Source organism: Cupressus sempervirens, chromosome 9, assembly GCF_028749045.1.
Source record: "Cupressus sempervirens isolate cs-2001-9-10 chromosome 9, ASM2874904v1, whole genome shotgun sequence".
In the NCBI taxonomy this organism is placed as follows: domain Eukaryota; kingdom Viridiplantae; phylum Streptophyta; class Pinopsida; order Cupressales; family Cupressaceae; genus Cupressus; species Cupressus sempervirens.
In genome coordinates, this window is record NC_143126.1 from 85725914 (window position 1) to 85748207 (window position 22294).

Below are 22294 nucleotides of genomic sequence, written 5' to 3' on the forward strand. Positions count from 1 at the left end.
TATATATATATATATATATGCTTTTATTGCACACACCTACATATATACATAATCTTTTGTTTTTGCTTTCACTGCTGCATTAAGTACTCCACATACAAGGTAATATGAATGTGCGTCTCTTCTTCAATTATTTACACACAATCATACTCCCTTATATAGGGATGTACAAAAAGCTTTTACATTCACTATCTCATGTACAGTTACTAGAAACTTAACCTCTTGTTAAGGTAAATAAATTGTTCATTTCTTCTAAACCAGTCTGATCATGTATGACTTCTCATAACCAGAGAATACCACAACTGTCACTGTTGTTCGAATCACAAAGATAAAAGACTGATCAAAGTATGCAAAAAAAAACTGAACTTGTGAAATTCCAAACTGTTCGCTGAAACTGATCACAGGATAACTGTTGATTAACAAACCATTTTGATTTCATGAAGAAAAATAGACACTGTACATCTTTGTTGAATTTATCACCACATAAGATCATTTACAGTTTGTAGTTGGTCTTCATAGCATCTCTCATTAGTTACATAACAATATTCTTTTAACTGAAAGTCTTCCACAATATGTTCAGCATTTTATTTGTTTAAGATTCATTTCAAATGAAAACCCTTCATGATTTATCAAGAACAATCATGCCCAAAACAATTCAAAAAAAAATCTTCTTTTCATCTTTTACTAGAAAGATTCTGAAACTCATTTCAGCCTTGAAAAACAGAGAGTACTGTAACAATCTTCTCAACGAACACTTTAGCAAACTAAAAAATTCAGTCATTATTACCTTCAGTCAATTGAGAGGGGTTTTCTTTTGACAAGAAATGTTCTTTTCAAAAAAAAAAAAACATTTTATATACTCAAAGTTGAAGAAAGCCGAACCAATGGTGATAAGATAAGATAAGATAATAATATTAATGTCCACGAAAAACCAACAAGGTTTATTGGACTGAGCATACAAACAGAAGAGCCAGCCAAAGTAGAAGCACCAAATGGTGACTGAGAAGAAACAAAAGCAAGAAACAAAACAAGAAATAAGACAAGGTAAGGACTAAGGGTCCTTCCTTGTCACAAAGAAATCAGTAATAGAGGGGTAAACCCGTGAACGATCCATAGTCTTAGAATGCCGTGTAGAGCCGTTGTAGGATTGTTTCTGCCTGGAGAGACTGGTGCAGTGTCTAACCGATTTGGAATGAGAAGTACTAGAAGGCCTTTTCAAACCCCGTGGAGGAGACAAGGGAGAGAAAAAGACAGTAATGAGCTGGTCTGAAGTACACCTGTGAGGTATAAAAGACTGCAGGGTAATCTCTCGAAGATGGGTGGCCTCTTGAAGATAAAGTGCAAGACACCGCTGATCAATATAGCTGAAGAACATCGAACGAGAAGAACAGTCTCTGAAAAGGTAATAAAATCTCCCTCTGATTTCATAGTAAAGAGGACATTGAAATATGAAGTGGATCTCAGTCTCAACCTCTGCCAAAGTACATAACTGACATATCTGATCAGCCTGATCCATATGGTGATCGGTTCGAGCCCTGAGGCATTGAGAACCAACTCTGAATGAGCCTAAAGAAAATCGTAACTGAAATCTAAACGTAACTGAAATCTAAACTGTGAACCTTTATTTCAAATGCTGAAGGAGGTTAAAGCTTTTACCCAAGATCTCTTTCAAATGAACACCATGCCTCTTTATTCTATGTCAAGAATCCTTCATTCTGTTCCTAACTTTATTTCCACAAGAATAAGTCATTGAATCCCAACCATGAAACTCACAATGTTTCATACAAAAAAGAAAACTTCCATTAGTAACTATCAAAAGAAAACATATAACCAGATCTTTATGTTTCTTTTATTCAAAGATTTTGAATAGTCACAACTTCGTAATACCTTTACAAAACCTCCCAAAAATGGTATCCATCAAACCAGTATAAATTGTGATTCAACATAACTAAAACCTAGATTGGAAAACTGTGTGAACTTGCTTCATTAAATCTCGGCAAGTCTCTCATGGCAGCAGTCCGCAAAGGATAGGGTGTTGATGAAACTAAACAACATATCTTCGATATCCTTTTCAATGTGACTTTTAAATTTTAATCAAAACATAAAACATTTCAAGTCCACCATTCAAATCTTCCAAGTGGCATTGTTATGACCAATTTAAGTGCCCATAATAGTTAATTTGACTTAACTCAAGAGTAATCAAAGGCTTAGCATTGAATGAACATGTCAATCGTGCTATCACTTTACCTTTTTCAAAGATACCAAAGATATTTTATCATTTCGTTTGTCACTTTACCATAATTACTGTCACATGTATTACTATTGTCAAAAATACATTGACTTTTCAAGGATGCCACCTCAAATAAACTGATTTTGCATCAAGTGACAACCGATAGTCAACAATACCTTCTACAGGCAAATTTGAATTCAATCTCCATGCTTGAATTGATCTCTTCATTTATGTATACTTTTCTGTCTTCATGTGATTCACATCATTGATATTTGACTTTAGATATATTTACAAAGTTGATTCTCCAATAAACTTGACAATTTTGAAGCATTTTGTTAAACTAGAGGCTAGCTAGGTTGAAATTAATGTTTAAACAAGGAGTTGCAACCACCACTTAGTTAGGCAAAGCCATTAATCACCAAGTAGAAACCACCCTACACTTAGGAAAAGGTTAAAATCTTGAAAGTGGAAATTGTAATGTTCCGGTCCAAATATATACCGTCGAAATACAATCGAGGAATCTTGTACAGTAGATTTGGCCAAGTTCTTGAGCCGTATAGTGTGCAGGAAGGAGGTATGTGTTAAAAATTAATGCCGTTGGTGGAACAGGCTGTCTGTACGGACTTCCCAAGGCCGTACAGTGGGTAGGAAATGTTGGCCGTACGAGGCTAGTAGTGAGCCGTACGGGAGCAGTGTGACGATGCCATATGGGAGCAGTGTGATGATGCCGTACGATGTGCAGAGGGTGGCCATATGGTGAGCAGGTAGTCGTGTGGAAGGGAGATTATGGTTGCCGTACGATAAGGGTATAGAGGCCGTATGGAGATGTTATTGCAAGGTGATGGGGCCGTATGGGTATGTGGAAGCCGTACAAATGAGGGTGCCAGGTAATGGCCGTACGGAAGATGTTGCCCATGATTGCATTTGCCAGAGATGCCTAATAACACCAGTACAAGTATGAAAGAACATTCACCAATTGATATAAGTATTCACAAATAATGATGGCACTCCAATTTGCCAAATACAAACCGAGTTGAACTCAGACGGAATAGGGTGAGGGTTGAATCCCATCGAAACTGCACAAGCCAAATAGGGAAGATCTTTCACTTCCGAAATGGCGAATTTACAAAGAACTCCAATTGGAATTCGCAGTACAGAGAAATATGATCCAAAACACATATACAGACTACCTACAAGCCGTGCTTAAATACCCATTGGGAAACTTTTCGAGGGTGCACAAAGATAGCTGACGGCGACACAAACTATGGAAACAAAAATAAAAATGGGTCCGAGATACATTAAATCAATCGGCCCGTTACACAAGTTTAATTAAATACATTTATTTTATGATGGGGACATTACAGAAATTGCCCTACACTTAGGCCAAACCACTGTGAAGCGAGTGGATGCCGCCACTTAGGAAAAATTTCCAATCATCAAGTGGAAACCACTACCTACTTAGGCGAAAGCTCTATTCACGAACTAGAAACAACTAATGGCTTACGCAAATGACACAATTTCTTGGTGAACATTTACACCTAGGGGCAACCAATGTTAGTGGAAATCAATGGTTGTTGGAGTTTGTAGCTGTGATAGAGATCTTTATCTCTGGCAGTTATTACTGTTATGGTTACCTCTAGCTGAAAAGGGGACTTACGTTTAAATTGTAATATTAAATATAAAGATGTGTCTTTCCACATGCATTGAGGCATGGAAATACAAAGAGTTGTATTTGAAAATAAAGAATTATGTTTTGGGAAATTGAAGAGACCTTTGGTTGTAATGTGAAGAGTCTCTTTTCTTGTTATATATATCTCATCAAGTGAAGGACCTTGTATACTTGAACATTTCATGACCAATAAAGATATGTTTTTGTTGTGGCTGGGTTTTTCCCTTCATTCTAGAAGGGTTTTCCCAAGGTATTTCTGTGTGTCTATTGCATCTTGTTTGGCTTCTTATTGCTGGTTATCTTTATTTTCTGGGTTCTATATTTCAACAAGGGTGACATAGGCAAAGTGCAACCGATGTGCAGTGAAAATCAAGGGTGACTTGGGTAAAGTGCGACTGATGTTCAATGGAAATCAAGGGCGACTTAGGCAAGGTGCAACCGATGTGCATCGTAAATTACTGTGGACTTAGGCAAGTGCATACAAATTGAAGTGGAAATTGACATGGACTTTAGACAAGCGCATACAACTTGAAGTACATGGTGGAAATTTACTCCAACCTAGGTGAAACCCATTTCAATTCAGCATAGCTTTCTCACGAAATACGTTTATATCCATTCATCAATCACCACCAATTTTTTGTATTTCTGCTGAATTGCTAATTGACATGATCAAAATTTTGCTAAGTTTTTCTAAGTCCAACCTCCTTGCTTCTCACGACTAATTCCTTGTGTTGCTCTCATTCACCAAGCCTCAGGTTCTGAAAATGTTGCCAATCTACTCACACTAATGCCTATAGCAACTAAACCAACACCTGCTGTAAGACAAGAAAAAAGAGGGGGTCCCCATTTGCAATGGGGCGATGGTGTGAGAACCTCCCAACACATAGATTAATAAATACATCTCAGATGTAGCTTTACATGTGTTTGTGTACTTAATAATGTTCGCTTTCTTATTGTATGGACTCTTCTGAGTTGCATTGGTTTTATTCATCTTGTGGTCTTCAAGTGCACAGTACACCAGTGGACTGGCTGAATTCAAGAGATATCAGATCTTTCTGTGAATAACATAAAAGTAAAAGTAATGTCCTTCAATATTTTCAGAATATGTGAAACATATCTGCATATTTCGTTTTAATGGATGCCATATTTTTTCTGTGTTCTAGAACTGTATATAACATAAAAAATTATTTGCTTTGTATTTTTTGTTGTATATAACTGAGCTATTCATATATAGTGGAAACTTAGTGTGGTTGATGTAGCGTCTCATAGCTCCTTTATATTTTCAGGTTTGACTTATTTTTCCGAAGGAATCCCTTTGTTGGAGAGTACACTGTGTTTGCCGGTTTAGAAGAGTGTATACGGCTTGCTGCAAACTTCAAATTTAAAGAAGATGAAGTTAAATTTTTACGTACAATCTTGCCCACTACATGTGAGGTAAAGCTACAAATTTAAGTCTTGCTTGATTAGATTGTCTTTAATCTTCATGTTTGTATGTAACATGAATTTTGTCGACTGTGTAATGCTGCATATGTTATGATTTTACAAATATGCTTATATATATATATATATATATCCTTTTATGTTTATGCTGAAGCCTAAGACACACACACACATGTATATATAATATATAGCAGTTTGTTCAACTGACTTGAGTTTTGGAGCATTCTTCTCGCAGGCAATAATTGGTCAAATTTGCCAACTTGTGACACTTCCAATATATTGATAAATTATGTCAAGTTTTAGTTTTATTCAAGATTCAATTTGATCAAGTTTGGTGGATGGTTCAGGAACTCTGTGTTTGGTCAACATCTGACAAGTCTTCTTTCACGTCTGATTTTTGGTCACAACCATATGGTCATCATTAGTATCGGCAGTTAATTTCTGCACTCTTGAGGTGGGGAGAGAGGGAAGGTCTATTGTGTTTCTATGGTCAAGGAAGAGAGCCGCCAGCCCCACTTTTCAAGAAAGGGCAGGGCGTTTACATACATGCAAATATACGTACACCATGCATACATATATGTGCATTTATATATATGTATATATGTGCATAGACAGGTGTGTGAACACAGATATATACATGTACACAATGCATACATACAGATACATGCATGTATGTGCACATGTACATAAATGCAACATATGTATATGTGTATATCTATTATCTATACATACATATATTAGCATATTATATACATTTGTAAATATAGTATGGACATGTACATTTATTGTCAGAATATAGGTAAATATATTGCATAGCTATAGCCTATATGTATGTGCTCATGTACTTGCTTATAAACATACATACTTGTCTGTATATATGCATATTATCATATATCTAAATATATCATATACAAATATGTAAGTGTATGTGTATATGTTCGTATGTAATGTTTATTACCAATTTACCACCTATACACATACATGCAACTATATGCAAACTGTAATGCAACAAATTCCAAAACAAAATGTAATAAATTCTAGTAGAGAAAAATATAAATGATTGAATATATCTAAATACTCTTGAAAAGATAAATACTAGGCATTCTTTAAACAAAAACTCAGAGTGCTTAGTACATATCTGATTACAGTATCACATATGAATCTTCTCACTCTAGGAAGAAATCAATTGTTTTGGCCATCTTAGGTGTGGCGCCCTCCAAGAGTTACATTTTTCTTATGACAACAATTAAGATAATCAATCTCCAACCCTTGTAGCTTGAGTTGGATGTATCTTTATATGCTTCTCCAATGTTCACATCCCAGAAAACTACTAATTCTTCATATGTAAAGAAATACACGTCCATTTCAGGGGTTATATATTAACCCAAAGGGTTGCAATCAACCATCACACCCATTCATAAATTCATTACATCTTTATACAAATATAAAATATTCATTTACAACTCTTGTAAAAATCTCTTAAATATTAGTGTTTTTATTCAGAAAGTTGTTTTAATATTTTTACCTTAATTCTACTTAGGAAATAATTCCTTTCACTCCTTGATTCACAGGATTTATAAATGAATTAGTCTCTTTTTTTGTGTGTATAAACTTCATTTGCTCATTTTTTTCTATTTTACATGGGAAAAGCACCCACATAGTAATTCTCCTCCTAGCTTAGCTGTTGTCGTCAGTAGCTCAAGGAACATTTGCAACAAATCGCACAAGATTAGTTAGTTAAACAAGCATAGATGCCGGTTTCTAATTAAATCGGTCTTTTCTTGAGGGCATTTTCAACAGTACAATAAATTTAGTTTATTTTTATATCAATTATGATTCTGTTTCTTAGTGTTTTCAATCTTCTTTCAATTATTCTTCCCTGAAATCTGTCTTCCCTAAAGACTTGCACAAATTTCATACCACAAGTGTTATTGTGCAACTATAAAACCCAAGTGGTTCTGCTCATAACCAGCTAGGGCGGATGGTTTCACCACCAAAACTGATTTCTGTAATGATCCCTTGTTTTGGGTATTAAGAGAGGGACTGTTACTTTAGTCGCCCTTCCTTATAATGCTAACTGATAATGTTCAAGCAAACTTCAAAGATGTAAGTGCCGTAATGAAATGACTGATTCTGATATATTTACTATTGTATAATAATGATATCAGATACACAATAAATCTTTATGATGCGAGTACTTGAATTCTACTACTGGCAGCAACAAATATATTTTTTGGATTAAGGTAAAAGCAGGATTTTACAGGGACCCAAAACCCAAAAGTATCAAGTTACAAAATATTAATGATGAAGTCCGAAAATAAAATTATGCTGGGGCAAGGATAAAACTATATGAACTCCAGCATCCACATGACTATAAACCAACACAAAGCCTAAAAACCAGTAGAACAGACTAAAACCAGGAAAACAAATACTAACAAAAAACCAGAACTAAGCCAACTCCTTTAGAAGTTTGGCCGCTTGGATCTCTATTACCCCCGAATCCTCATTATTCTTTGGCATGTCAATCGCTTTGTTCTTGTTCAATTTGCCCCTCGTTCTTTTGCCAGGTCTGCCTGCAACTCTCTCCTGTTGCCTTTTATTCTTGCTAGTCAGATCCACCTTAAGCTCGATGCCTTTAGTGTCCATTTTGCTTTTGCTAGTTATCAGCATCTGCACCAGCCCATGGATTTTATTATCGCTATCCCCTATGACTTTCTTCAAATCTTGCATTTGTCCCGGGATGACATCTTCCAACCTTTTCCTAGCCTCAACTTCATTTTGCAGATCTTTGTCCAGTTTTTCCATCACCTTTTTACTGGCATTGTTTTTCGTTGTATACCCAGCTATCAAAAGAAATCGAGGCCTCCGCCTTCTCCTTTCCCTTGTCAAAAGTATACTGTGCTTCCTGGGTCGAAATGGACTCAAAGTCTTCCGTCTCCATTTCATTCTTTTCCATAGGCACCCCTATAGACTCCAACACTGAGTACCCCACAATATTCATAATAGGGGATTCCTTCCTATTCACATTAATGTCCTATTTGTCATCCCGAGCAAGATTATCCTTGATCTCCAATTGTGGTTTCTTGTTTTTTTAGTAGAAGTAGAGGAAGACTTGATTTTCTTGATGGGAGGGAATCCTCCTTCCCTGTTTTCGTCCCATCCCCGTTGTCACCCAAAGATCTTTAGAAACCCTATCCTCCTGGGTGTCTATGGAAGTGGCTTCGTCCTCAACTCCCATTTGCATCCTAGAGTTCTCACTCTCCACATCTTTTTTCTTCTTACTAGCAGAGTACTTACTTTTACTCCCTGACCCACTATCAAATTTTATTTTTGGACACAGTAGGGGTTCTAGCTTTGCAATACTCAATGAAGGGAAGAATAAGACCTTTGTGAAGAATAGGGCAAGAAGCTTTCTTCCTATGGCTGGCCACACTCCTATTCAAGGAATTCAGAATAAAACAGGGAAACGAGATTCAATCTCCATATCGGAAATGATTTAAGAAAACAAAATTGAAGCAACAAACCCGCTTCTTCCTACTATCTAGGGTAAAATAAGCCCTAACAAAACTTACAACACTTTTCCATAAGGGTTTAATTTGCTTATTAGAAAATGAACTACCTACCTTAACCAAAGCCTTCTTCTCAACTTTATCCTTTGAGAGTTTTCGCAAGGCCTCTTCCGTGGTCTTCCTTTCCTTGAAGACTTTCCAACCATCATTCGGCAAACCCGAAATTTTAGAGATAAACTGGGTATTAAGGGGAAAGGAGACCCCATACACGGTCACATTGTACTCCTCCCAATCCTTAAAGAATTCCATCGTTGCTTGAGGCTTGAAACCATGGAGCCGTTCTAGATATGTAGTCACACCTCACTTCTCTGGTTGATTCCAGACCTGCGACTCCTTTCATTTGTTACAATTGCTTGGTTCTTGTCTCTTCGGCTCACCATTCATGAGTTTTCCTTTGTTCTTCTCGTTGTTGAAAACCAGATAGCTCTATGCATAACCAAAACATAGGAGAAAAATGACCCCAGAGACCATGAAAGCGTGCTTATAATCAAATCTCTTTACACTTTGAACCCACCACATTAACTTGTAATAATTATTGTATTGGCTTTATGTATTCATCATATTTGTTAAAGTTACCAATGAGGCAACGTGTCGTGTTGTAATGTCCTTGTTATAAACTATATTAAACTTTGTAACGGGCCGATTGATTTAATTTATCTCGGACCCTTTTTTTTTGTGTTCGAAGTTTGTGTCGCCGTCGGCTATCTTTGTAAACCCTCAGAATGGTTTCCTGACAAGTATTTAAGCACGGCTTGTAGAAAGTCTTTTGGTATGCTTTTGGATTATTTCTCTCTGTATTGCGAATTCCTGTTGGAGTTCTGGATTGTTCGCCATTTCGGAAGTGAAAGATCTTCCCTATTTGGCTAGTGTGGTTTCAGTGGGATTCAACCCTCACCCTATTCCGCCTGTGTATTACTCGGCTTAGATCTGACAATTGGAGTGCCATCATTACTTGCAAATACTTATATCTATATCAATTTGTGAATGTTCTTCCATACTTGTACTGGCGTTATTTGGTATTACTGGCAATTATAATCTTAGGCAATGTCTTCCAGCATTACCCATTTGTACAACTATTCAGTGTTGCACTCTCTTATCGTACGGCCATTGCCTGGCACCCCAGTTTCTATGAACTCCTCTTCATATTTCCGTACGGCTTGTTGATCATAGCATTGTATTGCTTGCTAGTGACACCGTACAGCTTGCTGGGGTCACCATACGGACTGCTACCACCCTCCTTCACTAGTATGGATCACTCCATCGTACGAACTAACTCCCCCTTCACCATATGAAACTTTGCATTTTTCTATTGCTCTCCACACTGTACGACCACTTAGACTCCTATTTACGACCAACAAATTTCAATCGTATGGCCCTGTATTTCGCCCTCCAATTCAGCCCATACAACCCCTCAGTCTATGCATTCTTTACTTCCGTACGACTATTCGGGTTTGGAGTTAGTCGGAACATTATAGTGGTATTAGAGCTTTCAATCCTGCTAGCCTGTGGACAATGAATGAGAGTTTATAGCCGGAAGAGAAGGACACATTTCGTTGATCAAATGGCTGACGAATGGGAACCGACTGCTACTGAACTTGTGGCACTACTGAGGGAACTTGCTAGGAACCAGGCACAGATCACTGATACGCAGCGAGTCATGGAAGAAACTCTGAAGAAGTTGGCGGAGAACAAAATATCCGGAGAACAAAATAGTCACAGTGCAGACTTGGTGTTGGGTAAATCAAACCCTCAGCCAACACACTCTCGACCTTCCATGCCGACTTTTCCACCACGGACGGAGGCACAACATGGAGGGAGACAACCAACCTTCGAAGAGATGAGAGAAGACTAGAACAATGCAAACCTTGAAGAAGATATATCCTACAAAGATTATGCAGATTTGAGAATGAGATATTCGGGAGGCAGAAACAGAGGATACTTTAACGATGATCTTAGAAGGAAGTTGAGTAAGGTGAATCTATCTCCGTTTGATGGATCCGGTTCCATATCTGCGCAAGCGTGGGTAATGAAAGCCGATACCTACTTCCAACTGAATCCTATGCCAGAAGAAGCAATCAAATTTGCCGTGCTGCACTTGGAGGAAGTTGTGCATGAATGGTGGCACCATGACACCATCACATTAGGGCATGATCAAATAAATACTGATGCGAAATTCACGGAGAGATTGATAGAACGATTTGATGGTAAAGATCCGGAGCTCAATTTCAAGGATTTGGTGCAACTGAGACAAACTGGATCGGTCGATTAGTTCATTGCAGAATTTCAGAGACTTTGTTTTGGTCACGGACATTTCCGAAAGAAGACGGGTAGTGCTCTTCATGGATGGATTGACAGAACCTCTGAAGGGTTGGGTAAAGGGGTTCAATCCTGCCACCCTGTCGGAAGCAATCAATAAAGCACAGAGTATGGCATTGTCATCGGCATCGTCCTCTCGAAGTTACATCCTAAATCGCCGATGTTTCTGAGGGACAAACCTCTGCCTAAGAAGCCTTCGTTGGATGAAGCTACTAGATAGGAACTCTGAAGGAAAAAGTTGTGTTTCAATTACAAGGGACCTTGGGAGCCGGACCACCGATGCCTCGGAAAGGGGAAGATCCATTATGTTGAGGTTGTGTCCGATGATGAGGACAAATAGGAAGAAATGCCGACCAAAGATAACCAACCCCACAATGACACCAACATCAGTTTGAATCGTACGAAGAGAATTGCTGCTTTGGTTCAACGTGGAGGAACCATTGCGTTGGTTGGTAGCCTGAGGTGCACAGTTTTTCGTGTATGGGGTACCCTTCAAAGACAAAGGGTTACGGTGATGTTGGATAGCGGAGCTACTCTAAATTTCATCAACTCATCCTTGGTAAAACAGAGAAGTCTCCTTACGGAGGCGCACGCAGGCTTTTAGGTCAAGGTAGCTGGAGGAACTTTCCTACCTTGCACACACCTTGTTCCTCAGCTGAGTATCACAATAGCGAATCACACGCTGACTGAGGACTTCTTCATAGTGGACCTGGTTGACATGGAAGTTATTCTTGGCATATAGTGGATGGAGACCCTTGATGAATACACCTAAAGCTTCAAGCGAATGGACTTCACTTTTGTGGTTGACAGAAAGAAGGTTGTCCTTCGAGGAATGACAAATGAAGGTCCGAAGGAAGTTTCTGCACATTGGATGGAGGCAATTTTTCGGCACGATGACATTGCATGGGCTGTGCATTGTTTTATCTCGATGGAACCTATAAAAGGGCAAAGAACACCTCTACAGGATGATGAACTCCAAGATATTTTAAGTAGACATGAAAAGTTTTTCATGGATATTCCTCCTGACATACCACCTCGCCGAGGGTTTGAACACACTATCGAGTTGGAATCAAGGGCAAAGTCGGTCATAACCACACTGTACCGCCATCCCAAGAAATTCAAAGATGAGATCGAAAGGACGATTCAGGAATTGCTAGAGAAAGGATGGATCCGTCGCAGTTCTAGCCCATTCGCGTCATCTATGGTCTTGGTCAAAAAGGACGGGACGATGTGCATGTGAGTGGACTACTGCACATTGAACAAAAAAACAATAAAGAACATATATCCAATTCCAAGGATAGATGAGCTACTGGATGAACTGCATGGCGCGGTCTATTTTTCAAAAATAGATCTCCGTTCTGGATACCATCAGATCCGCATGAGGGAAGATGTGGAAAAAACGGCTTTCCGTTGTCACTACGAACATTATGAGTTTCTAGTCATGTCGTTCGGATTGACCAATGCACCTGCTACATTTCAATCATGCATGAATCACATCTTCAACAAGCAATTGCGTAAGTATTTATTGGTATTCTTTGATGATCTTATTTATAGTAGGACATGGGAGGAGCACTTGAAGCATCTGAATGAAGTTCTAAGTATCATGGAGGAACAGTCCTTGTTCGCCAAACAGTCCTAATGTGAATTTGGTATGACAGATTTATTGTACTTGGGGCATGTTGTCAGTAAATATGGAGTTCAAGTGCATCGAGAGAAGATTCAGGCCATCCTCGACTAGCCTCCCCCAAAATCACTCACGGATTTGCGAGGATTCTTCGGACTGTGCAGTTGCTACAGGAGGTTCGTTAAAGGATTCTCTCAGCTCAGTGCACCTTTAACGGATCTGACGAAGGAGGGGTCATTCCAGTGGAACGAAAAGGCACAACACATCTTTGATAAGCTGAAAGAGGCCATGAGCACTTGTTTAGTACTTACACTACATGATTTCACTTGACTGTTCATTTTGGAGTGTGACGCGTCCAGGGAAGGCGTTGGAGCGGTACTGATGCAAGATAGACATCCCATTGCCTATGAGAGCAGGAAGCTTAGGCCAACATGGTGGTTGACAGATTGACAAAGTATGCACATTTCTTCGCCATCCCCTCAGACCTTCAGGCTGCACAAGTTGCCAATCTATTTTTTAGAGAAGTCTTTCATCTGCACGGGTTACCCTGAAACATTGTCTGTGATCGGGATGGACGATTTGTCGGTATATTCTAAACATAATTGTTTTGGATGGCAAGGATAGAATTATCGCCAAGCACGAGTTACCACCTGTAGATGGACGTTCAAATCGAGATTGTGAACAAATGGCTCGAAGGCTACCTTCGGAACTACGTCTTGGCACAACGACGAGCGTGGGTAATATGGATCCATCTGAGGGAATATTGCTACAATACCATGTATCACATGTCTATCGGGATGGCACCATTCAAAGCTCTATATGAGTACGAACCCCTCTCCTTCATCGACACAGTTTTGGGTGACAGTTGCGCACCAAGGGTGAGGGACTGGCTTCAGGGGGGATAGGACATACTGAGGGGCTTGAAAGAAAACCTACGGTACACACAAAATCAATAGAAGATGTATGCCAACAAGCACCGAATAGAGAGGAGTTTCGAGGTGGGGGATCTAGTCTATCTTTGGCTCCAACTGTACCAACAATCTTCATTAAAGGGAACAGGAAAGAAAAAATTGAAGCCACGATTGTATGGCCCCTATCGCATGGTTCGTCGCATTGGTGAAGTAGCGTACGAACTGGAACTTCCAGAGCGAAGCCGCATTCATAATGTCTTCCATGTTTCCTGTCTGAAGAAAGCCATAGGGCAAATTGTCACAGTTGCTACCGACCTTCTGCGACTCAACGAAGAAGGAAAGCTCATTTTGCAACTTGTCGAGATCCTCAAAGTACGTGAAAAGAGCTTACGGAACCGCATTGTGAAGGAATACTTGGTACGTTGGCGACACCTACCATTGGATGATGCAACGTGGGAAGGCGAGCACATTCTCCAGCATCCGACATTGCATTTGCTTGAGGACAAGCAAACTTTAGGATGGGAGGAATGTAATGTCCCCGTTATAAAATAAGTTAAACTTTGTAATGGGCCGATTGATTTAATTTATCTCGAACCCTTTTTTTTTTGTGTTCAAAGTTTGTGTCACTGTCGGCTATCTTTGTACACCATCAGAATGGTTTCCTGACGGGTATTTAAGCACGGCTTGTAGGAAGTCTTTAGGTATGCTTTTGGATTATTTTTCTTTGTACTGCGAATTCCTGTTGTAGTTCTGGATTGTTCGCCATTTCGAAAGTGAAAGATCTTCCCTATTTAGTTAGTGCGGTTTTGCTGGGATTCAACCCTCACCCTATTTCGTCTGTGTATTACTCGGCTCAGATTTGGCAATTGGAGTGCCATCATTACTTGCAAATACTTATATCTATATCAATTTGTGAATGTTCTTCTATACTTGTACTGGCGTTATTTGGTATTACTGGCAATTACAATCTTAGGCAACGTCTTCTAGCATTACCCATCTGTACAACTATTCAGTGTTGCACTCTCTTATCGTACGGCCATTGCTTGGCACCCCAATTTGTACGGACTCCTCTTCATATTTCTGTATGGCTTGCTTATCATAGCACTGTATTGCTTGCTGGTGACATCGTATGGCCTGTTGGGGTCACCGTACGAACTGCTACCACCCTCCTTCATCGTACGGATCACTCCTCTTCATTGTACAGACCAACTCCCCCTTCATCGTACAGAACTCTGTATTTGTCTACTACTCTTCACATCGTATGACCACTTAGATTCCTATGTACGGTCAACAAATTTCAACCGTACGGCCCTGTATTTCACCCTCCAATTCAGCTCGTACAACCCCTCAGTCTATGCATTCTTTACTTCTGTACGGCTATTCAGGTTTGGAGTTAGTCGAAACATTACACGTGTCTTTATTAATTTTCTCCTTTAGAAGGCGATCTTTTATATGATTATCTTGCCGTAATTTTTTTTCTCCACCCGTGCTCGCAAATTGGCAACATAATCCACACGAGTTGGCTTCTCTGCACGCATGAGAGATAATAACTTTCTCAAAGTTATTTAATATTGATCTTTGCCTCTTTAAAGATTGGTTGAATAGTCCACGTAGGCTTAGTCCTTCCATTTAGGCAATTTATTATGTTCTTTGAATCACCTTTGACCCATAGATTTTGTTGAAAGTTTAGCATCAGTCAAAGTAATACTGAGTATCTGAATCTATTATGCTCTGATATATATATATATATACACGTACACATATGATAATAAGCATATGTATATATATATGTATGTATCTAGTACTCTCCAGTGAGTCAAACTCAAATAAAAACATTTGGATCATAGAGAGTGGAGCATCTTGACATATAACAGGTTTAGAGACAAATTCAAAAATTTCTCAGAATGTAACTCAGAAGAGGTAACCATTGGGGATAACTTCACTCATCCAATTAAAGGTATTGGGTCTTGTTCCATTCATCTAAGCTCAGGCATTAGCCTTTAGCATAACATTGTTTTATATGTACCTAGGATTAAAAGAAATGTAGTCTCCATATCTGGCCTTTCTAATCAAGGATACAAAATCGCTTTTCAAGAAGAGAGAGTTCTGTCTTCGCCTAAAAATGCTAACATCAAGAAAGCCATCACTATTGGTGTTAGAGATGGGAGCTTATATAAACTTTTTAATCAACAAAATTTTGCTCTAAGTCATGAAATCCCAGAGTCTATAGAAATCTGGCATAGGAGATTAGGTCACCTACATTTTCGAGCATTGTCATCTATAGGAAAAATTGTCAAAGGGTTAAGTAATCTAAAATCAGATCACTTAGATGTCTGCAAAGGCTCTGTCCTAGGTAAAAATGTCAAGAAAACCTTTCCCAAAAGTGTTCATAAATCAAAAGAAAACCTGAAACTCATTCATTTTACCCTATGGGGTCCTATGTCTGTACCCTCTCTAAATGGGTGCCTCTATTATGTAATCTTTATTGATGATTATTCAAGGAGAACTTGGATCTATTTCCTAAAACAAAAGGAACTAGTGAAGTACTCTCAAAATTCAAAGAATTCAAAGCCCTAGTAGAAAATTAGTCAGGAAAGAAAATTAAAATTTTAAGATTAGATAATAAAGGAGAGTACATCTCTAAAATTTTCAAAGATTTTTGCATTATTGTTGGGATTAAGAGGGAGTTTTCTATACCTTATAATCCTCAATAGAATGGAGTTGCAGAACGTAAGAATAGATCAATTGTCAAATCAGCCAAAGCTATGACGCATTATCTAAACCTTCATACTTCGTTCTGGGCTGAAGCATCTAATACTGCTGTTTACATTCAAAATCGATGTTTGCACTCGGTCTTGGAAAATACCACTCCAGAAGAAGTATTTATAGGCATCAAATCAGATCTAAGCCACCTAAGGATATTTGGGTGTCCAGTCTATTTGAACATTCCTAAAGAAAAGAGAACAAAGCTAGAACCATTCAGGAAGAAAGGAATTCTCATTGAGTTCAGTAAAAATTCCAAAGGTTACAGGGTCTATATTCCAGGTCAGAAAACAATTGAAATCAACAAGGATGTTAAATTTGAAGAAGACATTGCCTTCAACCTCGCTAAGAATAATGATGAGCTATTCATAGATCCTACCACTGAAACAAATGAAGATCATCCAGTAGAGAATGAGAGGGAGAATGATACTTCATCTCTTGTACCTACTTCAGATGATGTTGAAAATAATAACAATAAAAATAGACGACTTTGGGCTAGGAAATTCATAGAAGAAAATCATGTTGAACCTGATGAAGTATTAAAAGAAAGCAAGAAAACAAGAGCTCAGTCTTGTTATGTTGCATTAGTAACAAAACTTATCAAATCAGAACCTTTTAACACTAAAGAAGCCTTAGCAAGTCAACCTTGGAAAGAAGCTATGGTTGAAGAATACAATTCAATATTAAAAAATGATGTGTGGGATATTGTACCCCGACCTAAAAACAAATGAATAGTTTCTTCCAAATGGCTGTACAAAATCAAACATGCATCTGATGGCAGCATTGAGAAATTCAAGGCAAGATTCATAGTACGAGGTTTTTCACAGAAGGAAGGTATTGATTATGAGGAAACTTTTGCTCTAGTTGCTAGGTATACATCAGCCAAAACCATCTTGGCCATTGCGGCATCTAAAGGATGGAAAGTTCATCAAATGGATGGTAAGACAACTTTTCTAAATGGTGAAATTGAAGAAGTGTACATTGAGCAACTAGAAGGGTTTATTACTTAGAACAAGAACACTCATGTATGTAAGTTAAAGAAAGCACTATATGGGATTAAACAAACGCCCAAAGCATGGTATAAAAGAATAGACAGTTATCTTACAAAGCTAGGGTATTCTAAAAATGAAGTTGACACTAACATATATTTCAAAATAGATGGAAATGACATGATTATTCTTGTGTTATATGTTGATGACTTATTAATTATAGGTGAAGAACATCAAATAAGCAAATGTAAACAATAATTGACAGCTGAATTTGACATGAAAGACTTAGGTCTTCTTCACTACTTCTTAGGACTGGAAGTTTGGCAAAAGGGAAACTACATCTTTCTAAACCAAGGAAAATATACTATTGATATTCTAATAAAGTTTGAAATGATGGATTGGAGACCAACTTCTACTCCTATGAAACTTAATCTACATAAATTGAAGGATGACATGGATAAATTTGAACTTGTTGATTGTACTCTCTATAGACAGATCATTGGTTCATTGATGTATTTAGTGAATACTCGTCCTGACATATGTTATGCTACTAACACCTTGAGTTAGTTCATGGTTACTTCGAAGAAGATTCACTTGATGGCAGCTAAACATATCTTAAGATATCTAGGAGGAACTATTGGCATGGCAATCAGATATGATCAAGTTGAGATAAATCTTCATGGTTTTTTAGATTTAGATTGGGCAGGTAGTTCTATTAAGCGTAAGAGTACTACAGGATGTTGCTTCAGTCTTGGATCGGGGATGATTTCCCGGTTCAGCAAGAAACAATCCTCAGTTGCATTAAGCTCTACTGAAGCAGAATACATAGCCTCTTCCTTTGGAGCCAGAGAAGCTTATGGCTACGAAAGCTTTTATTTGATCTGTTTAGAGAAACTTTGAAGCCTACCATCATTAATTGTGATAACCAGAGGTGTATTAAAATTGCAGCTTATCCAGTGTTTCACAATTGGTCCAAGCATATTGAAATTCCCTATCACTACATCAGAGATATGGTAGCTCGAGATATCATCAAACTTGAGTACATCAATACTAATGAATAGATAGTTGATATTTTTACCAAGCCTCTTGCTAAAGTGAAGTTGGTATACTTCAGAGGATAACTTGGTATGATTAAATTATAATTTTAAACATTGAATTTAATTTCAATTCATATGTGTTTATGCTTCTATGATTGTTGCTTCAGATATGTAATCATCTTTCATTGACATATATATATTCAGAAGGTAATCTTTGTAAGGTGATGATCTCACAAATGATAGGCCTGTTATTATGACTATTGGTCCGAATGTTTCGGAAGTCATGAATAACAAATGCATTATGATTACTCTAGATATTGTTTTAGACAATTAGAGATCATAATTTATGTTATGATATTGTTCATAGCATTGTGATTTATGTTATTTGATGAGTTTCTATTTCTTAAAGTAGTAGTGTCAAATAATGTATTATGTGTAGATATTCTAATATCTAGATTCTTTATTACTTCTCCCTTGCTAAAGAGGGAGTGTTGAAAGTTTAGCATCAATCAAAGTAATATTGAGTATCTGAATCTATTATGCTTTGATATATACATCTATATCTATATATATACACACACATATGATAATATGCATACGTATATATGTACAAATATGTATGTATATAAGTTATAGCAAGACATGATTTAGATCGGGCTTGTATTATTGATGTTGCCGATTCAAATCAGGTTACTGCCATTATTGATATTACTGCTGTTGTCGATTCACATCGGGTTACTATCATTGTTGATATCATAACATTGTTATCTCCAATCAGGGATTGGGCTCCATTTATATTGACATCGATATACACGTTAAGTATTGTTATCAAACATGTTTATTGGGCATGATTAATCACCGGTTGTTTATGTTAAACTAACTGTTGGTTGTGACCATGTAGGGTCATGATCCTATGTGGCCTTTGGCCATGTAGAGCCATGCCCCTATGAGGACATAACCTTTCACTTTGTATAAATATTTACTCTTATCGATGGACAAGGCAATTTGAAAGACATAACATACTTGCTGTCCTAAAATCGACAGAGTAACCTTGCAAATAATTAAATACATTCTTGTCAGCATTCAACATTCCAGACACAACACTTTAGGAGCATTTTGAAGGTATTCACTTGTAGCATACAAGCAATACAAAGTAAGTAAAGTCTGATATAAATCTGATATTCTTTCTATCACAGGTCCTATAAACTAACAGATATTTGCACTTCATAGCTTTGACAAGTTTAATTACGAGGAGGGCCCCATTGGCTTTGGCCACATGGCTAGTCTGGGTGCCAAGTGGACAAGTTCTCGCTCCAATACAGTTGCCATTTGAATCCTTATTATTCCTTCGACTCCCACCTCCCCAAGGTTGCCTTTGGTTACCCCATCAATGTTGGCCTTAACTCAACCATCAGGAGGGAAAAGCCAAATCACATTCTCTCTTAAGTTATGTTTTATACTCTTGATATTGAAGTCACAAAGAAACACAACATCTTGTGAAAAACCATCATTGCTCAACTTGGTGTTTTTCCTTATGGCGATGAAATTTTCCTTTATACCTCTTATAGATTTTCTAGCTATAACCCAGTCCGAGGATTCGTTGTCCCTAAAGATACGATGGTTCCTTTCTTTCCACATATTCCAACATATATTAGGGGGCATTATATTCCATTCCATATTAACATTGTCGTTCTTCACCTGGCATTGCCATTGTTTGACAAAGTCTTCAATATTTCCCGAGAAAGCCAGTTGAGGTTCCAACCAGCAATACATTGGTTCTAGCCTTAACGAGCATAAGGGCATTCAAAGAACATATGGTAAATGGTCTCCTTGCTTTTTTTGCAGAGATAACACCTGTTAGCCAAATAGAAGCCTCTCTTATAGAGATTGTCTAGGGTAAGAATCTTGTCTTGGATCATAATCCAACAAAAAAATCCCACTTTCGGGGTGATGTCCTTTATCCAACAGGAAGCCCAAAAAGGGATAAGACCACTGGGAGTCATTATAGACAGCCCAGAGACCACTGACTAAGCTCCATTCGGATTTCGACCCTATATAATAGAGGCCTGAATATCCCCTTTTATATTCCAAGCATTGAGATTTAACTGGATATTCCAAAGGTTTGGACTAATTAATTGAAGATTAACCCAAGTGCCATTTATCCAATAGTCTGAGACCTGGGTACCATAGGTGCTTTTGCACTGGTTTATGATATCCATGTTATCTTTCCTGTCTTTAAGGGGATCCTCCATCAACTAACTATCCTCCCAAAATTGAATCCTTCTTCCATTTCCTAGCTTCCACCTGGCTCCTTTTTTGGCAACATATTTACAATACTGGATGAACCTCCAAATATAGGAACCACCTTCAATATATAGACCATTCAAAAAATCCTCTAAGAAAGGGTATGCAAATAAATGTTTTTCTATTCAAAATGAGATTCCATTCTCTTTCGTTAGAGTAGATTCTCTAGATTTCCTTAGTTAATAGGGCTTTATTCATACTTTTGATAGATCGGATGCCGAAACCTCCCACCTTCTTATGTAATTTTCCCGTTATAAAATAAATCATTTATCAAACTATTGTAATGGGCCGATTGATTTAATGTATCTCAGACCCATTTTTATTTTTGTTTTCATAGTTTGTGTCGCCGTTGGCCATCTTTGTACACCCTTGGAAAGTTTCCCGACGGGTATTTAAGCATGGCTTGTAGGTAGTCTTTAATCATGCTTTTGGATTATTTTCTATGTACTGCGAATTCTTGTTGGAGTTCTGAATCATTCGCCATTTTGGAAGTGAAAGAGCTTCCCTATTTGGCTTGTGCGGTTTCGGTGGGATTCAACCCTCACCCTATTCCGTTGTTGCATGTAATACTTCGCTTGGATCTGGCAAATCAGAGCACCATCTTTCGACATATATTATTCGTATTCAAGTTTTTGATATTGTGTCTGATCTACTTGTATTTTGTGAACAAATTTGCATTCATCGTTGTGGGTCAAACACTTAGTTGTGTGGCATCTGGCATTTTCGTATGGCTCATTGGTTTACTCGTACAACCCTCATTCTCCACGTGACTTCCACCCTACCTTGTATATCCCTTGCACCCTCCACCCAATATTGTACGACCTATTTGTTCTTCATACAGTACGCTGTCCTTTTATTGACCACCGTATGACCTCATAAACATCCCTTCCCCTGCTTCCACCGTATGGTTTCAACACCCCTACCCGTACACTGACACCATACGGCCTAGTAGGCCCCCACTGTACAACCCTCCTGTATTCTCCCACTATACAGCCATAGTGCAACCCACATCCACCATACATCAGCCCAATCATCCAGTACGACCCGATTTTGTGCTGTACACCCCCTCCTAATTGCATTTTGCAAACACCGTATGTAGCTCTAGACACCATTGACGAACATCTTTAGCAACAATCGAATGATCTCCTTGAAGGGTTGTCATGGAAGGACTAAAGAGTATCACAGTGTTATCAGAGTTCTTCGATCTTGCCAACCCGTGGACAGTGAATGAGAGCTTATATTCGGAAGAGGACACATTCCATTGATTGAATGGTTGCCGAACTGGAATTGACAGCTGCCACACTCGTGGAACTACTGAGGGAACTTGCCAGGAACTAGGCACATATCACTGATACATAGTGACTCATGGACGAGACTCTCAAGAAGTTGGTGGACAATAAAATATCCGGAGAACAAAATGGCCACAACGCGGGCTTGGTGTCGGG

General features: G+C 38.2%; 1 protein-coding gene across 2 annotated transcripts in view; it reads left to right on the plus strand.

Annotated features, from left to right (window-relative positions):
* LOC149537737 (nicotinate phosphoribosyltransferase 1-like) overlaps positions 1 to 22294 on the plus strand; it is a 312565-nt gene that overhangs the window by 55546 nt on the left and 234725 nt on the right. For both annotated transcript variants that reach the window (XM_089799111.1, XM_089799112.1), the window contains exon 3: positions 5183 to 5330. In XM_089799111.1, coding sequence (XP_089655237.1) covers positions 5183 to 5330 — 148 coding nt within the window. The remainder of the gene's footprint in view (positions 1 to 5182; positions 5331 to 22294) is intronic.